Source organism: Meriones unguiculatus, chromosome 5 (assembly GCF_030254825.1).
Source record: "Meriones unguiculatus strain TT.TT164.6M chromosome 5, Bangor_MerUng_6.1, whole genome shotgun sequence".
Taxonomy (NCBI): Eukaryota; Metazoa; Chordata; class Mammalia; order Rodentia; family Muridae; genus Meriones; species Meriones unguiculatus.
The window spans coordinates 120,559,149-120,577,636 of NC_083353.1; the positions used below are offsets into that span (position 1 = coordinate 120,559,149).

The 18,488-nt window shown below is 40.6% G+C and overlaps 1 protein-coding gene across 1 annotated transcript in view; it reads right to left on the bottom strand.

Moving 5' to 3' along the window:
- The window catches only part of Dusp16 (dual specificity phosphatase 16), a 77,335-nt gene that overhangs the window by 47,524 nt on the left and 11,323 nt on the right, over window positions 1–18,488 (bottom strand). Inside the window, exon 3 of the mRNA XM_060384305.1 lies at window positions 357–947. Within this exon, the coding sequence (XP_060240288.1) occupies window positions 357–584 (228 nt within the window). The 5' untranslated portion in view covers window positions 585–947. The remainder of the gene's footprint in view (window positions 1–356; window positions 948–18,488) is intronic.

Below are 18,488 nucleotides of genomic sequence, written 5' to 3' on the forward strand. Positions count from 1 at the left end.
AAGTTACAATAAATTATCTATTCTGTATAGTAAAAATATTCTCTCTTCTTCCCCTTGCATTTTTGAGATAGGGCCTCACTATGTAGCCCAGGCTTGCCTTGAACTTGTGGCAATCTTCCCCCTCAGTTTCCCATGCTAGGATTACAGAGAGGTATAAGCCATAATGCCTGACTTAGTTTAAAATATTCTCAATGTGACAAAATGCTGTTAATTTTTAGGTATTGCAAGATTACCAAATCTAAAAAAACAACCAAAATTTCCTCAAATTACTTTCTACACTTAAAAATGAAGCTTCAATTAACATATTTCCTCAATTAGTATGCCCACTCTAAAAAGTCATAAAAGAAAGAATTTACCTTATGTTTTGCAGAATGTTGGATAAGTTCTGTAATTAATACTTTGTCCTGTTGCAACCTTCGCTTCATCAGTTTGGAGCAGTTGATATTAATGGCTTCCAAAATGTGGGATGTATTGTATTCCACAAATGGCCGGCTATCAATTAGCAGCACTTTTTCCGTTCCACTTTCCAGCAGAGCCACCAACCTCTCAGTAACAATTTGAGTTCCAATCATCTCATGGGCCATGACAACAATAAGTCCTCTTTTCCCACCTCTTTCTTTAATTTGCCACAATGATGTAATGGTGGTGTGCTCAAAGGCTCAGCCACTCCATTGTACTAAAAATGTATGAGGTCAGGCTAGTGGTGGCTGGCAAAAGGAGAGTTAAACCCATTTCAGCAAGAGCCCTCCAACTGAATGTCTCTTTCTCCTTCCTGTTGATGTGATCTTGCAAAGGACTCCTTCCACAAAGCAGCCCCTCACATTTGATTCATAGAGAGATGATGGGAATAACAATTCCACAACAAAAGATGCTTGGGGCAGCCAGGGCATTACATCATCCTTTACCTTTGCTCCCTCACTCCAACAGCTTTACACTGGACTGACAACCTATATGAGGGGAGAAAGAAAGACAGAAAACAAAACATGAGGTCAGAAAAATAAGAATGAGTACCAGATTAGAGAGTGTATGAGTCACAATATTTACTTCATTAATCTAATTCCATATTTAATGCACTGTTTCATTTGAACAAACAAAAAAGATTAAGTAGACATGGCTTCATTAAAAAGGAGTTATATAGTATTAATTCAGTTTTTGCCTCAAAATAGAAAAACTTCAAAAATCCAAAATATAACATTCATAATTATAGCCACTTAAGATCTCAAATTAAATGACTTTTATGAAATTACAAAGCAGCTCAAAGTATTAATATTCCAACTGGTTTTCTTCAATTTCATTTATTTATTCCTTGAAAACAATACACAGAACAATAGCAAAGAATCAGGTTGAATTATTAGGAGGGAAAAAATCTTCTGGCGTAAGAACTCTTGTGATGAGTGGGCAGGTGAGAACAGCAGCCCTTTGAAAGGGAGCAAGAAAGCAGATTTCATTTATCCTTTAAGGAGAAAAGAGGTAACAGCAGATGGGCTTGTCAACAGGACTACAGAAGGCCTGTGATGTACCCAGCTCTGCAGCAGGTGGTTTCACAGCCATGACCCTGGTCTGTCTCCTTCCCAAGCCCAGCTCTCCACCTCAAGTTCTTTGACCTGTCATAGGTTTCCCTTTCATTTTTTGTGCCACATTCTCAAAAGAATCATTGACTTCGAGCCTTAGAAAGTTATGAAAGAAGGGGGAGATAGAAAGACCTGGAGGGAACAGAAGCTCCACAAGGAGACCCAAAAAATCTGGGTCCAGAGGCCCCTGCAGAGACTGATGCGCCAACCAAGGATCATGCATGGAGAGAACCTAGAGCCCCTGCTCAGATGTAGACCATAGGCAGCTCAGCCTCCATGTGGGTTCCCTAGTAAGGGAGCATGAGCTGTCTCTGACATGGACTCAGTGACCAGCTCTTTGATCACCTCCCCCTGGGAGGGGGCAGCCTTGCCAGGCTACAGAGGAAGATAATGCAGCCAGTCCTGATGAGACCTAATAGGCTAGGGTCAGACAGCAGGGGAGAAGGATCTCCACTATCAGTGAACTAGGGGACAGGTATAGGGGGAGAAGAGGGAAGAAGGGTGGGACTGAGGAGGAGATGAGGAGGGGCTACAGCCAGGATACAAAGTGAATAAATTGTAATAAATAATAAATCAATAAAAAGGAAGTTTCACCCCTTAAAAGGGGACTTGAAGACAGCATGCATAGCCCTAAAAACAACTCCCTGATCTCACCAAACTCCTGTAAGGAACCATTTCCTGAGTAACACTAAATTGGAGTTTAGTGTCCATAATTTGGGCCTGATCCTAGTCTTCAACATTCTTAGATCTGTATCTATTCTGGTCCACTTTTCTTACATGAAATTTTCTTACATGAAATAGTCTCTGTCTAAAATCGACATTTGCTGTTGCCATTCAACTTCTAGAGGATAAACATTTGGTGGAAATGATTTGTATTAATTTCTTACTTCTACTCTGTAGATAAGATGTTCAAATTAACTTAAATAAAAAAAACATTATTGTACCAACAACAATTTATGCTTATAAGTATAAAAAATTCTTGTTCCAACAATTTATGCTTATAAGTAAGTATTTGACTGTCTGATTTCAGAACAAGATGGTAAAACTGTCAATCGTCTTAGGGTCATATTCTCTAATTTTAAACTTACATTTCAAGACAGGGGCCTAGAATTTACTGGTTATATACATTCTCCTACAAAATACAGATGCAGCAGTGACTCTCTCTCTCTTCACAAATATTTGTTCTGGGGACCTGTCTGACTTATCGAAATCCATAAATGAAAGTGACCATGGATCAAACGGAGAGAGGAGAGTGCACTTGGGATGGCTGCACTAGTGAAGCTGGCCATGACAGTGCCTGCCTTTAATGCCAGGACCCAGAGAGCTCAAAAAGAAGGAATTTTGAATTCCAGGTCAGCCTGGGCTATGAAGTTAGACTCTGTCTCAGGTCAGGGAGGCAGTATTGAACAAAACTCACTTGTATCTGGAATCAAAAAACATCACGGGGCCTAAAGATATGGCTCAGCAGTCAAGATCTCTAGTGGCTCTCAGAGGACCAAGGTTCAATTCCAGCACCCACACGGTGGCTTACAATCTTCTTTTACTCCAACCCCAGGAAATCCAATGCCTTCTTCAGGCACCTTCGTAGGCACCAGGCACATACATGGTACACATATATGCAGACAAAACATTGATGCACATAAAATATTGTCTTTTGAAAAAGACACCATCGAGTAGATAAAAAGTAGTAATACAGGCCACCTTTCTCACAGAGCCTGATATAGAGGCACCCAAGAAACCATATTTTACAAAATACTATTGTCTTCTAAGCACCAAGTTTCATTACATTGTGTTCATCTTCAATATACTTTTATGTCAACTGAAGAAGCTAGAGGAGGAGGTATGTCTTGGCAATCAACAAACTCAGGCGAAGTACCCAGCATGTCCACAGCACTGAATAAAGCCCTGACTGCGCAGTGACACAGATCCTGGCATGTAAGGTGCTGCACTGAGGATGTCTGGCTTCTGAACAGGCTTCTGCTACTGGGTTCCCCATTTTTCTCTCAGTGCCTGCTCCGTAATGGAACTGGACTGGGGAAGAATGATGTGACTTGTCCACCAGGGTGCCCAGATGGCACAGAAAGCAGAAATCTGAGAACAAGAGCAAGCTGATTCCAACAATAGCACTGAGTCTCTGAGTGTGGTTGGCTCTTCTCAATGATAAAATCAGAAAGAGACAAAGCAGTGATCTGGGTTAGGAGATCAAGAGACAAAAGAAGGCAGAAGACAGCAAACATCCACAGAATGAATTAGAAAACTCTCATCTGCTTCGCTTCAGCACAGTTCTACCAAGTATGAAAAGGCCTGAGTTGGCTGCTGCACATACAGAAAGACTCTTGTCCTGACCAAGAAAGGCTCTCTCTCTACTTAGTCACTCTAATACGGTCTGTATCTTAAGCAAAGGGACGAGAGTAAGGTAAATGTGTACACATTCAGCACTGTGCTGAAGCCAGCTTGAGTCTTGTCCCGTTATAGCAAACTCTGATTTTTTTGTAGTCCTAACTAGATTATTGTGGCAGAACCCTGTAAAGGGTAGTGGACAGTGAGGTACCGATGACTGTTACCTCATTTCTTCATACGTACAATTTTTCAAACATTTTATTGATTCTTTGTGAATTTCATACCATGTACTCCAATCCCATTCATCTCCCCATCCCTTTGCGTCCACCCTCCCCCCTTGCAGCCTCCCCCCAAAAAGAAAATAAGATAGAATTAAAAATAATACATCTTGTTGTGGAAGCTGTAGTGTGTCAACAGTATATATGTATATATACATATATATATACACATATATATATTCTTAGATTTATTTACTATGTATACAGATCTCACTACAGATGGTTGTGAGCCACCATGTGGTTGCTGGGAATTGAACTCATGACCTCTGGAAGAGCAGCCAGAGCTCTTAACCTCTGAGCCATCTCTCCAGTCCCCAGTATATTCTTTGTCCACATATCTTTACTTGCAAAAGTTCACTACAAGGAGTCTTTGGTCTGGTTCGAGGCCTCTGTCTTCTGTTACGTTATCGATACTGGATCCTTACCAGGAGTCCTCTTGGATATCCTGTTGTTGTCCTGTGTCATGGAGGTCCTGCAGCTTTGGATCCGCAGGAACAGCACTTTGCATGTGCTCCAGCAGATCATAGATGGGGTAGATGTTGGGGTAGGCCAACTCAAAGCCCTGAACCTAGACCTGGGAGGTAGCTGAGTTGGCAGCCCACCTGCTCTCTCCTGCACCTATACCACCAGGGCGAGCTCTCCAGAACTGCCCTGGCTACCTCACCCAATGCTGCAGCCAGCAAGGCACAGAGACAGCTCTCCTGTTCTTCTGTCTTCAGGGCCAGCTTACCCACACACTCGCCACCAGCAGCAGCTCTACTGTGCAGCCCAGGTGAGGTGCAGGCCCCACTCTCCCAAGTGCTGCAGCTGGTGAGGGGCAGGGACAGCTCTCTAGCTCTCCTGACTACCTCTCCTGACTATGGTGGACAGGGGGGCGGGGCAAGGCCAGCTCAGCACAGTGCCTCAGGCAGCAGTCCAGACCAGGAACAGCTGCATAGCCTTTGGTGGTAACAGCAGCTTAAGACATCAACACTGACTCCAGCAACCATAGGACCACAAACCCGACATGGCTCCCAGAAGCAGCCTCAGGTGGCAGTGCAGGCTACTCAAATCAGAATGTCTCCCGAGAGTGTCACGGCCTTCAGATAGCCACATGGTCTCCAGTGCCAGCCTAGACCACAGACATCTGCAGGATCTTTAGACCCCAGCTGCAGCAGGACCATGGCCTCAGACATGGCCCTTGGCAGCAGCCCTGGCCAGGTCCCCACTATGGCATCCTCATAAACCCCTCTTCACCGCCATCCAGTCTCCAGTGCCACTTTTCTCACAGTGTCTGAACCCCTTGGCGTTGCTTTCTCTTCTGTCTCTCTACCACATACTCTATCTTTCCCACCTCTCCAGCACACATTCGTCCTTTGGAGTAGCACCTGTGGCAAGTGCTTGGGGGCCTTTTCTTCTGACTGCCCTAGGTTAGCATGGCTGGGGCAGGCACTTGGGTATCTCATAAGTAGAAATTTTTAGTTACCGAAAAGTCTGTATCTACCCTGCAGGCTGGGCATGTATCTCTGTGGATAGAGTACCTGTTTATCACACATGAGGCCCTGGGTTCAATCCCTAGCACCCGATAAGCCAGATGTAGAACTGCACACCAGTAATTCTAGCATTTGGGAAGTGGAGGCAGGAGGCCATCCTTAACTCAAGGCCAACCTGGGCTACATAAGATCTTGCCTCAAATAAATAAATAAATAAATAGGTAAATAGATAAATATAAATAAATAAATGAAATACTTTAAAATTACTATTCATTCTCAAGAATGACAGTATTCTAAGATCAGAGGTATATCTACGATGGTTTTGTTTTCAAACTCTTTTGCATAAAGTGGGATTCAGAGATGGCAAGCAAATAGTTCATTGTTTCCAAAACCAGCCAACTAACTTTACCTTTAAATGTTCTCCTTCTCTGTCTCTCTGTGTGTGGCATGTGTTATGTGAATGTGAATGTGGCCACAAGTATGCCACAATCAACATGTGGTGGTCAGAGTTGGCTCTCTCCTACCATTCCATGGAACTCTGGAGATTGACACGCATGTTTGCCAGACTTGTTGCACAGCAAACACTTCAACTGAGCCATCTCGCCAGTTCTTCCCAAAATTTCTACTCAAGTCCATGGAATAAATATTCTTAGACTGAATCACACAAGCCTAAAGAGCCTAAATTCCTATAACCTAGTATTTAGTCAAATTTTAAAGCTTTTACTTCCTTCTTTCTATTTTTAAGAAATATCTAATGGTTCAAAAATCTAAAATTGTATGTATAACATGTTTACATTGTATGCCAATTCTTTGCTCTTAAAGTAATTAAGAGACATTTGGGTCGACTTCCCTCAGTATCTGTAGCCATCAGTGTACCTAACTAGATTTCCTGCACCCCTCCAGGACCTCACACACACTAGGTCAGTATCTTCAACTCAGCTGTGTATCTTGCCCATTCTGTTTTTTGTTTGTTTGCTTGCTTGTTTTTGCTCATTTTTTGTTTTGTTTTACTTTTGAGAGGATCTTATAAAGTTTTCTACACTAGCCTTAAACTTGCTCTGTCTGTAGCCTAGGCAGCCTTAACTTTGCAATCCTCCTGCCTCATCCTCTGCAGTGACTAAGATGACAGCTCTGTACCACCAAATCCTGCCAGGATTTTTTTTTCCCCAGATTATTATTAAATGATTCTACTAAATATCTTCTTAGATTAAGTATTTTTCTTTTAAACTTCCCAATAACGTGACTGTAGCTCTGAGGTCAGTTATAATGAGGATATGACCAACTGAATAAAATGTTCCTTTTTTTCCTTCTACTCATGGTTACTTTATGCCAAGGACAACAATTCTCTGCTACTGGGCATTGCTGCTCTAAAATCACCCAGGTGGCCCAAGCCAGACAGGGTAAGGAAGGAGGCTCCACAAACATTTCAAATGATTGTCTGGAAGGTGAGAAGGCAGGGATTCCCGCTCTGCTCTCATACTTGCATTTTAAGCATTTCCTTCACAAAGAGAAATGCTCAAGGAAGGGAGAGTATCCCTATGACTATGGGTGCTTCAGACTCCTATTCTTTCTTTTTTATTATTTTTTTTTCAGTTACATTTTATTAACTCTGTATCCCAGCCGTGTCCCGATCCCTCATTCCCTCCCAGTCCCTCCCTCCCTCCCTCCCTCATCTCCACCGTGCCCCTTTCCAAGTCCACTGATAGGGGGGACCTCCTCCCCATTCATCTGATCCTGTTTTATCAGGTATCTTCAGGACTGGCTGCAAAGCCCTCCTCTGTGGCCTAACAGGACTGCTCCTCCCTTCGGGGGTGGGGAGACCAAAGAGCCAGTCATTGAGTTCCTGTTAGAAATAGTCCTTGTTCCCCTCACTTTGGGAAACCAATTGGTTACTGAGCTACCACAGGCTACATCTGAGTGGAGGTTCTAGGTTATATCCATACATGGTCCTTGGTTGAATGTCAGTCTCAGACAAGGACCAAATATATCTGGGCACAGGGTCTTTTCTGAGACAGACTCCTATTCTTGAAGAAAAAGATTTAGCCTTGTTTTCAGGTCTAGAGCTCAAGTTCAGATTCTCAGCAAGTCATGGGAAGGACAGAATCAGGCAAGAAGTTTATTAAACTACAGTCTAGACATAATTCCCCCCTTCAATAAAGACTGATAAAGCAAGCTACAAACAGTAGACTTTGCTGGGTATGGTGGTGCTTGCCTCTGATCCCAGCACACAGGAGGCAGAGGCAGGAGGATCTCTGTCAGTTCAAGGCCAGACTGGTCTACAGAGTGAGTTGCAAGACAGCCAAGGCTAAACAGAGAAACCCTGTTTCGGAAAACAAAACTAAATTAAATAAATAAATAAAAAGACTTTCAGGAGAGCTCTAAACAGGTGTTAATAAAAGGAACCTGTACAAATCTACAGGGAGGACGAGACTTGCTGCAAGGGAGGACTAGACTAGGAAGCAAGCAAACAACAACAAAACTTAGGCTTTGACTGTCGTAGTCTAGAGGGAGTGAGTCTATTGTCTAGGATTTTGTGGGTAACAGAGCTAGAAGAAGGCTGAAGGTGTGGCTTACCAGCAGAGAGGCTCTGGATCAATCCCTACACTGTCAGAAATTAAAAAACAAAACAAACAAAAAATCTGACAGAGATTCCAAGATCAAAACAAAAACTGACCCTCACCAAAACAGCCAGGAACTTAGCATGTTTGTCCACACTTTCTTACTCCAAACTTGAAGACATAACTATTGACAAGTGATAGTAACAAAACTGACTGCCTGAGGCAAATCATCTGGATGAGTATTAGACATGGAGACAACAGCACAGTAAAGCCTGGCCTCTCACTGACAGGCACCAGAAATGCTAAGCCTGGGAAATGGTGGATAATCTGGAAGCAGTCTAGTCAAAGAAAGGTTACAATTCAATTTCTTAGAGAGTATCAATAGCTCTAGAAGCCAGCATTGAAATGCAGCATGGGGACACATGCCTTTGAGTCTAGCACTTGGGAGGTAGAGGCAGGAGAATCAGGCATGCAAAGTCATCCTTGGCTACAAAGGGTGTTTGAGTCCATTCTGAGATACACATGAACTTGCCTTTAAAAAAAAAAAAAAAAAAGCAAATGATCTCTCTTTCCTACGCACGTACACACACACACAGTCTTGCTGCATTTCTTGGCAGGGCTGATTTTTTAAAAAGTTGAGGTGAGTGGGCAGATTAGATGAACTAATACCATATATAAAAATTTATGTAACCCTCAAAGGGTGAAAGTCCAGCTCTTGCTTCACAAAAGAATCTGTAAAGAATGTTTATTTTAAGGTGTGTTTATCCAAGGTGTGCATGTGTGTGTACTGGTTATAGAACCTTATGCATGTTAAACACACAATCTACAGCATTGAACTACAACTCAGCTGCCCCCAAAATTAAAAGGTGACTTGTGACTAGACACCTGAACTTTAAAACACATCAGTTGGGGTATGCTTTTATTACAAAGAGCCCTTGTACTTACATTACACAGAGACTTATACTGCTATTTGTTAGTTAATATAGTACTACAAATGCAATAGAGTATGACTTTTCATTCCTCACCAAAAAGGTGCAGATTCCTCTGGCAAAGTAAAGCAGTAGGCTTAGGTCACCATTGTCAGCTCCTAAGTAGACAAGCACAACAAGGCTTGAACACATTCCAGCCATGGCCTTCAGACACAGACCACACCTGCTTCCAAGGCCCTGGGGCTAAAAATAATTCTGGGGCCTCAAAAATGGGATGTCAGCCAGGCCCAGGGGTAACTGCTGGCCCCTTGCTCAGCGACACTCAGTGAAAGGAGGAGCTACAAAACTGTTCACACACACACACCAGTTTCCTTCTCTAGGTTTTTGTGCCAAGCACACACAACTCAGGGCAGCTTAGTTTCTTTGCAGCTTCCAACCAAAACTAATCCTAGGAATTTAGAAAAATAAAATAAAAACGAGATTTCACGATGTATTGTTTAAAAGAAAAAAAAATGGACAGGACTCAGGAGACCTTGTTTCTAATTTCAACTTTACCAAAATGCTCAGAGGCCATACAGAACATGCCACTAGACCCTCCTAAGCCTGTGTTTGTATATCTGTAAAATGAGGAGCTAAGTAATCACTAACAGCATTAAGACATCACTCTGAGTATATCTTAGGATTTAGAAAGTGCCAGAACAGGAAGGTGCCAGGGATGTTCTGATCACCACACAGTCATATGAAAGTGTCAGTTTATACCCTCACATTAAAAGGACAACTGTGGGGAAATGGGTCCACAACAGGCAAGGAGCTGTTTCAAATCATCCCTTTTATGGCTGGGGTTTCCCAAGGCTTGATCTGAAACAACTACTTCCATTTCTCTGCCAGTCTCAGGAGAGAAAGATGGTAACACCATTGTTCACCCACTCTAAGAGCCTAGGCTATACTAATTCTAACATCACTGCATCTGTATACATACATTCTCTCATTCTCTCATTCTCTCTCTCTCTCTCTCTCTATAACACAGAGGTGACTTCAGGTTTAGGAATGCTATATACAGCAAATACTGTCCAAGTTTTAATTTCAGCATTGGCCTATCTTAAAGTTAATAAAAGGCACTGTAGGAAAAACGAAAGAGATGTTTAATCTCATATAAGTATAAAATAATTAAGTATAGCTGAACAACTACATATATAAAAAAAAGAAAGGCTTCCTAGAAATATTTAAATTTCAAGATGACTTTTGAAGGAAAAATCAAGACATGAACACTCAGAAAGAAATGGGGAAGAAAATTTCAAATAAAATAAATGTATGTATTCAAAGAAAGAGAACAGCAGATTTTCCTGGCTGGAGCACAGTCTGTATCAGTGTAGACAAAGTAAGTTAGGGAAGAAAGGGCTAGCCGCTCAAGCATCCTACAAGACATATGCCATCAAAGCCACTATAAGCTGTATGACGGTAACGTGGAAACATTACTGGAAGATTTTCACTTGGTAACTACTTACAATGGATAGAACAGAAAACTGGAGCAAGGAGATTTAGATACAGCCCACGTGATCTTAGATGTGTAAAGACGGGCTCAACCTAGACTGGTCACTGTATGGTCTGACATAAAAGTAAAGCATCTAAAGCTAAGTGTGCCTGATATTAAAACATAGCTTTATTAAATTACAGATTTTCTGATTGACAGTGCCCTTGAAGATGGCCATGTAGACTACATCATTAAATTATTCTATAATAACATTGAAAGATTTTAGTACCCTAATGTGTCACAGCTTCAGATGAGTTCATATAAAGTTAAATGAGCATTATGTCCAGGTCAAGTTTCTACTTACAAATAAAATGAATTTGGCATAATAAAAGGTTAAAATGAGCCAGGTGTAGCGGTATTACACATCTATAGGTCCCAGCATTCAGGAGACTGAGGCACTAGGATCCTGAGGCCAAGGCTCGCCTGAATTACACAAGAGACACTGGAAAGAAGAAAGGAAAGAAGGAAGGGAGGGAGGAACGGGGGTTGGGAGGGGAAGAGGGAGAGAGAGAAAAGAAAGAAAGAAAGAAAGAAAGAAAGAAAGAAAGAAAGAAAGAAAGAGAAAAGAAAAAAAAAGAAACTAAATGCTGGTATCATTATTCTCTTCTGTAAGTTAAATACACACACACACACACACACACACACAGAAACCCAAAACAACAACAAAAACCTGAGGTTCATCATCAGGCCCTGAATTTTTTTTTTGTTTGTTTGCTCTTAATTCATGCCATGCTAAGAATGCTCAAAAGAAGAAAGATGCAGAAACTAAAGTACTGAGCTCTATTTTTTTAAATAAACTAAGTAAAAATTATTTTTCATCAAGTATTATCCAAAATTAGTTTTATTGTAGTACCATATGATTCATTCAGTGGTAAATAGTAGTATAAAATCTACCTAGTTACAAATTTCTATGTCAATAATGCTATAATATACAAGGTGCTTATATAGGCTATCTTTTTAAAATGAAGTATCCCTCTACCTGCCCCAAAAGACTTGGTCTGAAGCTGAAGTACAATTATTGAAAACCTGGAACAGCCCCCATTTGTCAGGTAGAATCGGCAGAGTCATTAGGAGTTCAAGGCATCCTTGGCTACATAGTGACTTAGGGATTAGCCTGATCTAAGTGAGACTCTGTCTCAACAAGCAACAACAAAAAGAATATTTTCAGGCATGGTAGCTCATGCCTGCAATCCAAGCACTCAGACTTCAAAACAAGAGGATAGCTACAAGTCCAGAGCTAGCCTAATCTACACAGAGAACTGAAGGCCAACTGGAAATACACACTAAGATCCTTTCTGGAGTGAGGGTGGGAAGGATAAATGGACATGAATACTCTCATAAGAACATTATTGGGAAATGGTGGAAAAGTAGGAGATAGGGCCTAGCTGGAGAAAACAAGTCATTGAGAAAGATGCCCTGGAAAGATAAAAACTTGTTCCTGGCCTTTTCCTCTTTCTCTCTGTGCTTTCTGGCTGTCATGCAATGAGCAACCTCTTTCACAATACATGTTTTCTTCCTTACCACAAGCCTAAAGGCAATGGCCAACCAACCATTCACTGAAACCCTAAACCAAAATAAATTCTTCTTTTATATAATTTCTCTAGCACAGTATGTATTTCATGTAAAGCAAAGCAAGAAGATAGATATCAGGCAATGTCTTTTCCATATGTAAAATTAATAAGACAGGGTATAACAAATACATTAAGTTTGGCATGAGGGAAATTTGGTAAAAAGCAGATTGTAAGGTTGTCCACTATGAAACTCTGGCTTAAAACTAAACTACCTAATTTCACCATCTCATCTAATATATAGTAAATGGCATAGGTAGATCCCAAGAATTATATTCACAAAGCTCTACTGTTGAGTCCGACTGCACCAACTCTTAACCAGGTTCAAAAGAAGCACCATCATTTGCTACCCACACATTTAAACATCACATTGCACTAAGTAACAGAGCAAAAGGTGTTTTAAGCATGATCTAATAAATGTTCCTTTTTCTCTCCTTCCTGAGTAGTGCTCATTCTTTTTTAATTCTGGTGTTATGGACCTTCGCTAACCTTTAAAACCCTAAGGGGGAAAAATGCATGGGTTAGGAATACAGGTGTGTTCATTTGAGTACCAAGTAGGTCAAGCTTATAACATACTTCCTACTTTCATCTAATCACAAGAATTACTTGGGAATTTGGCAAAACTACCCATCCAATCCTACATCTGGAGATTAATTCTTGAGTCTATAATGCAAACTGTGAATTGACATTATTAAAAATGCCACTGGAGGCTCATAGGCTCTGGCAAAAATACTGTCCTAAAGATATTTCTGGCCTTTCTTTCAATGTTCATATTGATTCAGTTGGTAAACTGAACAGATTTTCAGTCTTTCTCACCTTGAGGACATAAAGCTACAAAGCCTAGGTTTGGAATTAAATTGGTAAACTGAACAGATTTTCAGTCTTTCTCACCTTGAGGACATAAAACTACAAAGCCTAGGTTTGAAATTAAAATACTGACAGGATATACCAGGCATGGTGGTGCATGCCTGTAATCCCAGCCCTCAAAAGGCTGAGGCAGGAGAATCAGAAATTCAAGGTCACCCTCCGCTAAATGCAAAGTCAGGGCTATCCTGGGGATGGGAGTGAGAGGGCAGGCAGGTGGCCCAAAGAATGAAGACTCCCAGACGCAGAAGATTTCTACTTCACTGACATCTTAGTTAGGTTTCTATTGCTGTGAGGAGGTACCCTGCCCAAGGCAGCTTATAAAGGAAGATTAATTAGGGGTTGTTTATAGTTTTGAGGGTTAATCCATTCCCATTGTGGTAGGAGGCAGGAAGGCAGGCATGACACTGGAGCAGTGCTGAGAGCCCACATCTGATCTGCATCTTGCAGGCAGACAGGGTGACAGTGGGCCTGCCACGGGCTTTTGAGACATCAAAGCCTACCCTAGGGACACACCCCTCCAAAAAGTCCACACCTCCTAATCCTCCCTAAACAGTTCACCAACCAGAAAACACTTAATATACAACCTTACAGAGGTCGTTCTTACTTAAACCACAACAGGTCACTGTGTTGGTTTTAAAATTATGTTTTAAAAAAGTATTTCAGACTCAGTCCTCATGTGAATAAATGTAGTGTCTGGGTAGGGGGGGCTCCCCTATTCTGAGGACTAGGGGAGAGGGGATGTGGGAGGGAGGGTGAGACTGGGAGGAGAGGAAGGAGGGGCCTAGGACCAAGATGTAAATTGCATTAATAAAAAAAGAATGTAAAAAGTATTTCATAATTTATAACATTTTCTTAAAAAGGAATTACAAAATCAACAGAAAATTTTTATTAGTAGTTCTAAATGTTGGCTGCATATTAAAATTACCTAGGAACTCTAAAATATCTTGAACCTCACAATCTCTGAAGAATGAGAACCAGGAATCTGTAGTTTTCATACAAGCAAATGCAGATGGATTCTTTTCCAAGAAGAGTCCAAAGAACAGTATTTTGAAAAACAGGATTTAAGAAGGATCAAGATGTTCTACAACACATGTAATACTGTGATTTACCCGGTTTTGGTCTATTATGTGTTCTAAAGTTCTGGAAAAAAAAGTTTAGGTAAGAGACCAAGCTTGACAGCATCACAACATCTATAATTTAAAGTGGGGGGGGGGTAGGGAGTACAGAGCACAGTAATTCTATTGAACCCAACAAAAGGTAGAAAGGATATGTTGGGGCAGAACTCTGTCATGGCCTACTAAATAGTTTATGCTCGAGGAGATATAATTCCCTAACTTTCTTCACTGTATGTTAGATACAGATATACCAAGGAAATGTTCAAAAGTTGAAAGGAGGCAACACAGAACTCAGAGTATGAATTCAGACTAAAGATTTGCTCCCCTCAAGAATACCCCAGTACTGAGAGCCCATTACCATCACAGGGTCCTGGAGGTCTTCAGAATTCCTCCCTCTACTCTGATCCAGTTAACATCCTAAGATGAAGAAAACCAGCACTTGAACCTCCAGCCGCACAGTCTATATTACAGGAAAGAGCACCCCCATCCTTCTCAGAGTCAGTTTTTATTCATAGAATGCCTTGTAACATACAACAGAGTACACACTAGGAAATGCTCATTCCATTATCTCCCTCACACATTGGATCTAACTCATGGGTCATTCATTTATGTAACAATTTTTGAGCATGTGTGTTGTACAAAGCTTTTTCCTCAAGCACTTTAAAAGGACATGACTTGCCTTAAATCCACAGGAGGAATGAAATGTATATGTAGATACATAATGGTGTAAACAGTGGAAAGGAAAGAACCCCCGAGGCAATGCCTGGAAGCCAACAAAGAGCCCATGAGGCTTTCTTCCTCCAACTCCTTGAGGTACTAGACAAACTCTGGCCAAAAGAAGTATGGGTGAAAAGAGAACATCACTGGCCACCAAGTGTCTATTAAATTTGGAGACAATCATCTTTAGCTTATCCCAGAAGGCTACTTGCTTTCTGGAGGAAACTTCTTAGCAGAATCCACCTTTAGGAGACGGTTAGGTTGCTCAGTCTTACTGGTGGCAGTGACTTAGAGAGAGGGAAGGAGTAGAGAACAGTTCTGTTTTCTTCAGACCAAAGTACAGTTTTCATACCCTGAAACAACTACAAATACAAAAAGAATAAAAAAACATCAGCCAAACCTCACTGCTAATAGTTATCTTACAAGATTACAATGTGCTTTCTAGCCAGCAGCATCTGCCTCAAGGCATAACCATAAAGAAGAAAAAAATAAAAGAACTCTTTATGAAGATGAGTACATTTTATTGAAAGGCCCAATAAAATACAAAACAGGACTAAGCTGTTCAAACCCAAAATAGCAGGCAGAAAAGTACCTGACTGTCAAGACCTCAGGCTTTTTAGTCTACAGACGACTTCAGAATGGCACAAAATGTCTGGGTGTGTGCCTTCCTAACAAGTGTCTCTAACTCATCAGTTCTCAACCTGCGGGTCATAACCCCTTTGGGGGACAAAGGACACTTACACGGGGGTCGCATATCACATATTTACATTACAATTCATAACAGTAGCAAAATTACTACTTGTGACATAGAAATGAAATAATTTTATGGTTAGGATCACCATAACATACGAAGCTGTATGTGTTAAAGAGCTGCAGCATCAGGAAGGGCGAGAACCACTGCAATAACTACAGGCAATACACTACAAACCTCAAAGGGAAACAGTGCTGAGGAGAGTGCTACAGAGTGCCTTAGCGAGGCATGAAGCCCAGAACAGAACATAGATATCAGAGAGTTGAAGAGATAAAAAAAATTTAAAAATTTGCACAAGATCTAAGTAGACTCTGTAGGCTTAAAACAGGGAGAGGAAAAAATGTAAAACTAGGAGGAAATAGTGGTTGGTGGTAGGAACCTAGGAGTGGCTGGAGGGAAATGGGAATAGACATGATCAAAATACATTATAGGCAGCTACACCACTCTTCAGGCACATACCCAAATACAGAGATACTTGCTCATCCATATTCATTGCCACTCTAGTCATAACAGCAAGAATAAAATTTTCAACCAATAAAAGCAAATAATAAATAAGCCCTTTGCCCCACATACATAATTTGCTAATGGCTATTTTCAGATTTTTTTGTTTTTTAAGAGTCTCAGGTAGTCCAAGCTTGTCTAGAACTTGCTATGTAGGAATAATGAACATTTATTTGCCACAAAAATCACTTCAGTATGTCTTTTATAGGGGCTGCAGGGAAGTCAAAAGAATGGGATTTTCTACTGTACATGACTATTGTTATAAAACTAGGAAGCTATAAAAACTAAACTTCATGAATATTTACATTAACTAGATTCTTAAGTCATTTATGGAATAAAATGTAAATAATTACACATGTAAAAGAGTTTCAGTAGTTTCCAAGTTCCATTTAGGAACCAGGCGGTAATGGATTTAGATATCACCTTATACCATTTAAAGCAGTCATTAAACATATACGCAGCTTATTCTTAAAAATGCAAGTCAAATTGCAAATGTTTTTTTGGTTCTTAGCTACCTAAGTTAATGGCATACAGCTTAAAGTTCTCACAATACTGCAAAGCCACAAACAAAATGTACCAGGGAACCAGACATAGCAGTACTTCCCTGGAACTACAGCCACTCAGGATGCTGAGGCAGAAGAATCCCACCTTTCAAGCCTCCCTAGGCTAGACAGCAAATTCAAGACGAGTCTGGGAAATTTATTAGACTCACCAAAAAAGAAAGCCAGGCACAACAGCACACTCCTGTAACTCAGTAGTTCAAAGCTAGTCTGGCTTACACAGACAGACCCTGTCTCTACCAAAAAAAGAAGACAATGAGGAGGAAAAGATGGAAAAAGAAGAAAAGAAGGAAGGGGGAAAAAAGGAGGAGGAAGAAAAGGAGGAAAAGAAGGAGGAAGAAGAGGAGGGGAGAGGAGAAGGACAAGTATAGGCAAGATAAAGCTTAGTGGTAGAACACAGGCCTATATTGTAAGATCCTGGGACTACTTCTACAAAATTGTTTTTGGTATAAGATTAGTAGTTTGGGGGCTTATTTTAACAAGCTCTCAAAGAGTATAGTGTTTCACAACATACCAGAGTTGAAAATATTATTTCAACTCATTGTGTATACAAGTTCATACAACTTTTGACAAAATTCTATGTGAAGAACCAGGTTCGTTCTATGAAACCAAAATAGAAGCTATGCTATGGTACCTGATGTACCAAATGTCCTGCTTCATTGAAGAGCAGTTTTTTTAATACAAGGCCAAAGGAATCACCTGCAGTAGTTATTCTTTTATCTTATCCAAGCAAATATGCAGCATGAATGTTATCATCAAATAACAAATGTCCAATAAAAGGCCAGAGTGGACCAGATTTCCCACAATGGTGCCTAAAATACATCTTATGTTGGACAGAAAGACATTTCCTCAGAAGTCTGTACTGAAGGTATTTATAAACTATATACACATATCTTTGCTAAAATAAAGATAGACATCTAATTATAACTTAGTACAAGCACTTGCACAGCATGCAAAAATGTCACAAAAATTAATTTTTAAATGTAACTATTTTTTTCATTTTCAATGGAAATTTAGAAAAGTAATGAATGACTATCAAAAACCAAAACTTAACTTTAAAGTAAATAACTTTAAGCTTCTTTACCATCCCTTGCTATGGATGGCACCCAGCAATCAAGATGACTATGGTGCCACGCCCCCTCGAATCCTATCCACTCTTCTGATGATAAAATGCTAAGTGGTCAGAAGAAGAACAAGAGAAAATAATTCTGTCAGGGCTGGCAAGATGGCCCAGCTAGTAAAGGCACTTGCCACACAAGCCTGAGCGAATCACCAACTGTAAATAGAGTTGTAGTAGAAAGAAAAGGTTTCTAAGCACATCAACCTGAGTTTGCTCCCCAGAACCCATGTAAAATTGGAAGGAGAAAACCAATTCCAGAACGAACAGTGCACAAGCTATGGCGCGCACACACATTGACACACAGTGCCACTGGCACACACTAACACACACACTGACACTAATATACACACACTGACTCGAACACATACTGACACTAACACACATATAGTAATAAATATATTAAGTTAACTCAGAGATTATCAACTGTAATACTGTTTTAGAGTTAAAGAAAAAAAAAAAAGCTCAAGTGTCTTAGACCTACAACTAACTGGAATAGAAGCCTGTATAATCTAATCTAAAATAAGAAAATGGGTGCAGTGTTTTAGGAGGGACTAGAAGAGTCTCCGGCATACAGACAAGTTTAACACCTTACCACTGCTCACCTTTCTTC